This window comes from Oncorhynchus nerka, linkage group LG13 (assembly GCF_034236695.1).
Source record: "Oncorhynchus nerka isolate Pitt River linkage group LG13, Oner_Uvic_2.0, whole genome shotgun sequence".
Taxonomy (NCBI): domain Eukaryota; kingdom Metazoa; phylum Chordata; class Actinopteri; order Salmoniformes; family Salmonidae; genus Oncorhynchus; species Oncorhynchus nerka.
In genome coordinates this window covers 102,575,815-102,579,689 of record NC_088408.1, presented here as the reverse complement: position 1 = coordinate 102,579,689, position 3,875 = coordinate 102,575,815, and the positions used below count along the sequence as shown (strand labels likewise).

General features: G+C 46.1%; 1 protein-coding gene across 1 annotated transcript in view; it reads right to left on the bottom strand.

Annotated features, from left to right (window-relative positions):
- Positions 1–2,368, bottom strand: part of tut7 (terminal uridylyl transferase 7) — a 68,847-nt gene extending 66,479 nt beyond the window's left edge. The window contains exons 1-3 of the mRNA XM_065026925.1: positions 2,231–2,368; positions 857–1,147; positions 641–774 (exon numbers count right to left, since the gene is read on the bottom strand). Coding sequence (XP_064882997.1) covers positions 641–774; positions 857–1,131 — 409 coding nt within the window. The 5' untranslated portion in view covers positions 1,132–1,147; positions 2,231–2,368. The remainder of the gene's footprint in view (positions 1–640; positions 775–856; positions 1,148–2,230) is intronic.
- Positions 2,369–3,875: the final 1,507 nt, after the last annotated feature.

The following is a 3,875-nucleotide window of genomic DNA, read 5'->3' as shown; positions in this document are numbered from 1 at the left end:
CTACATTGTCTCCCCGCCCGGCTACAGTGTCTCCCCGCCCGGCTACAGTGTCTCCCCGCCCGGTTACATTATATACCCGCCCGGTTACATTATCTACACGCCCGACTACAGTATATACACGCCCGGCTACAGTATATACACGCCCGGCTACAGTATATACACGCCCGGCTACAGTATATACACGCCCGGCTACAGTATATACACGCCCGGCTACATTATCTGCCCGCCCGGCTACATTATCTGCCCGCCCGGCTACATTATCTGCCCGCCCGGCTACATTATCTGCCCGCCCGGCTACATTATCTGCCCGCCCGGCTACATTATCTACCCGCCCGGCTACATTGTCTACACACCCGGCTACATTGTCTACACACCCGGCTACATTGTCTACACACCCGACTACAGTATATACACACCCGACTACAGTATATACACACCCGACTACAGTATATACACACCCGACTACAGTATATACACACCCGACTACAGTATATACACACCCGACTACAGTATATACACACCCGGCTACATTATCTACCCGCCCGGCTACATTATCTACCCGCCCGGCTACATTGTCTACCCACCCGACTACATTATCTACACTCGTCGACACCCCACCCGCCAGGAGGTGTTGGTTTACCTGAGTGAAGTGTGTTGTCAACGTTGTCTCTCCTCTGCTCCCTGTCCTCTCCCTGAGAAGTTCTCCTCCAGCGTTGTGAAGGGCGCTCTCTCCAGTTCTCCTCCCGGCCCTCGGCCTGCTGGCTCTCTGGGTACCTGCAAATAGTGTTAGCATGGCAACTTAGCGTGACATGTTTTCCCATGAGAAATGATAACTATTTGATCTTAGCGTTGCTACCTGGCTCTCTGGAAGTCCTCCCTCTGTGAGGGGCTGTGGCCCTCCTTGAATCCTCCTGCAGGGTAGCTGCTCTGGGGCTCCATCACTCCCTTCTTGGAGCTGGCGTGGTGAAGCCCTCCGTGGCCTCCCCTCTTCCCCTGGCCACGCCTCTCCGGCTTGGGGCTGTATCCTCTCCCTGCATCCTGGTTCCTCCAGGTCTCAGCCTCGTCTGCTACCGGGCCCCTCTCCCGGCCTTCCTGCTTGGGGTAGCGTGGCCTGCCTCCTGACTCTTCCATGGTGTTTCTACTAGGCCTGTGATGTGACAACGAGAGGGAGATGTCATCCATTACTACCCCTGGGGAATGTAGTGGCCACTAGCTCTGGCCCAGGGTGTTAAAGAAGCCCTGGACAATACATACGTGGCTACGAGCTCATAAAGACATCACATATAAGGACAGTTCATTCATTTGGCTTACTTCTATATCTGTTAGCGAACTAGCTACTTCCTCAAAACTTAAGCGAGTTAATTAGCTATCATGCCAAACTGCTAGTCAACTAGGTAGCTATGAAGACTCACTCAGGAATGGGTGATAAATAGTTTTAGATGCAATGAGTACTTTACTGAAAAGTGGTGTGTTTTCCATTTCTCCAGGAAGTCCTCTCTAAACAACCCACTTCAATACCCAATGATATTTAGCGTGATAGTCTACCATAACCACTGACTGATCTACAAACAACCTTGCATCATAAATAACCAGTCATTATTATTTGTAAATCAGTCAGTCACAATTTACCCATGATACATTACAGTTTTGATCCACCCGAACAAATACTTAGTCTCAATACATAACAATGGAGTTAATTAGCCATCATGCCAAACTGCTAGCTAGCTATGAAGGCCCAACTGTTTAGTAACAATTGTCAGTAAGTGTGGTTGACTATTTTATGTTACTGATCACATATTAACTAAGCCATGCGTTACATTTTTAAAACAACTTGACTGGCAGGTGTTTGTTTTTGTTTTCTTCCTGAGTGTTAGCTATCTAACTTTAGCATGTTAGCATGTTGTCACAAGGTTATTGGCTAACTATGCTAGCCACCATGACTTGACATTTAGCAACTTGTCGCTTAGCTTAAAGGACTATGTGCTGACAAGTGTTGGATCTATTCTGTACAACTGGCTAATTTGACTACAAAACCAGTAACTAACCTGGTCTGATTTCACAATCTGTGACCTTTCTGTTTGTCGAATGAAACCGCTAACACCAGTTACTGTGTTAGCTAGCTAGCTACACTAGCCTGTTAGCTATCCGGCTACTCATGTTACCTGTCTTTTGGGGTTGCATTGCTAGCTAATACACAAACATAAACGGTGACCATAATATTTAGAAATACCTTGAGTGTTTGTATGGGCAGCATACTCCTGTGTTTATTCGTTATGGTATCGGTAGCTAGCTGGCTGGCTAGCTGGCCACAAACACCTTCCGCACCAATACAATGTTCTACGCACAAGAGTTTCCAGGGGAAGAGCAAAACATGTTTCCTGATGACGTTGAAATACACGTTTCACGTATTTATCTTATTTATTTATTTTGGTTTGTTGAGTGGTTACTGCACTCTACTGGTGAAAATAGTGAAGGACATGGAAATTGATTTTTAATTCAGAGGTGACACTGCCAAGTCATTCAATAAAGGAGCCCTTTGGGATATGGAGAGAGTTGGTTACAAATTAAGATTTTCGTTATTTGTGGAATATCGAAGCTCTAATAAAGATGAATCAGCCTGGATGTTAAACCATGTTATCCATTTAGGGCTGGTTTCCCAGACACAGATTAAGAAGGGGTGGTAGGTAGACTGGCGGTTAGGAGCGTTGGGCCAGGAACAGCAAAGTTGCTGGATCGAATCTCAGAGCTGACAAGGTAAAAATCTGTTGTTCTACCCCAGAGCAAGGCAATGACCCTGGCCGCGACCCCAGTCTCCGAGGGTCTCAGGGGGAGTGCGATATGCCAAAATCACATTTCCATTTCACACCTCACACCTGTACAGGTTACCCACTTATACATGCGGTGAAACAGGACTATTATAAGCAGTCAATAATTTAAATGTGCAGTTAAGCACTTTAGACCTCATGTTAGCTCATTCAGCACAAACACAGTTCGTAGGTCAGTGTGATCACAGTTAACATGAGCTTCGTCCTAAACAATACCCTCTTTCCTATACAGTGCACTACTTTTGACCAGAACCCTATGGGACCTGGTCACAAGTAGTGCACTATATAGGGAATAGGGCCCTGGCCTAAAGTAGTGCACTATATAGGGTTAGGCAAGTCAGTTAAGAACAAATTCTTATTTAAAATGACAGCCTTCCCCAGCCAAACCTGGACGACGCCGGGCCAATTGTGCTCCTTCCTATGGGACTCCCAATCACAGCCGTGATACAGCGTGGATTCGAACCAGGGACTGTAGTGACACCTTTTGCACTGAGATGCAGATGCCTTAGGCCACTGCGTCCTTGACCTGAGACTAGTCTAACAAACACATGTCAAATACATTCAATATCCAGCGGTCCGTTTTCTAGTTGCTTGATTTGTATCTCAAAGTTAGGTTTTTAGTGAGTTCAGTTTACTATTTACCGTTCTGTTGGACCTGGAAGACAAAACATTTCTGTTTTCAGTAGTAAATGAACAGTCTGGAGTCTATTGAACTGCCATTGTGCTCCAGTTTATAGTGAGGGGAAAAAAATCCAATAATCCAACTTCATTCAGTTTACTTTGGAATATGAGGGAATATTGATCAACTTAATTGAATTCGATGTTGACAAATAAATGATTTTGTCATGTTTGTCAGAATTCAACCGTTACCTGAAATGAAGTATATGTCCTTTTCAGCTCATTGTGTAGTGACGAATAACTCTCCATACCACCCTCCGTAACACCCTCCATACCACCCTCCGTTCCACCCTCCGTACCACCCTCCATACCACCCTCCATACCACCCTCCGTTCCACCCTCCATACCACCCTCCGTTCCACCCTCCGTACC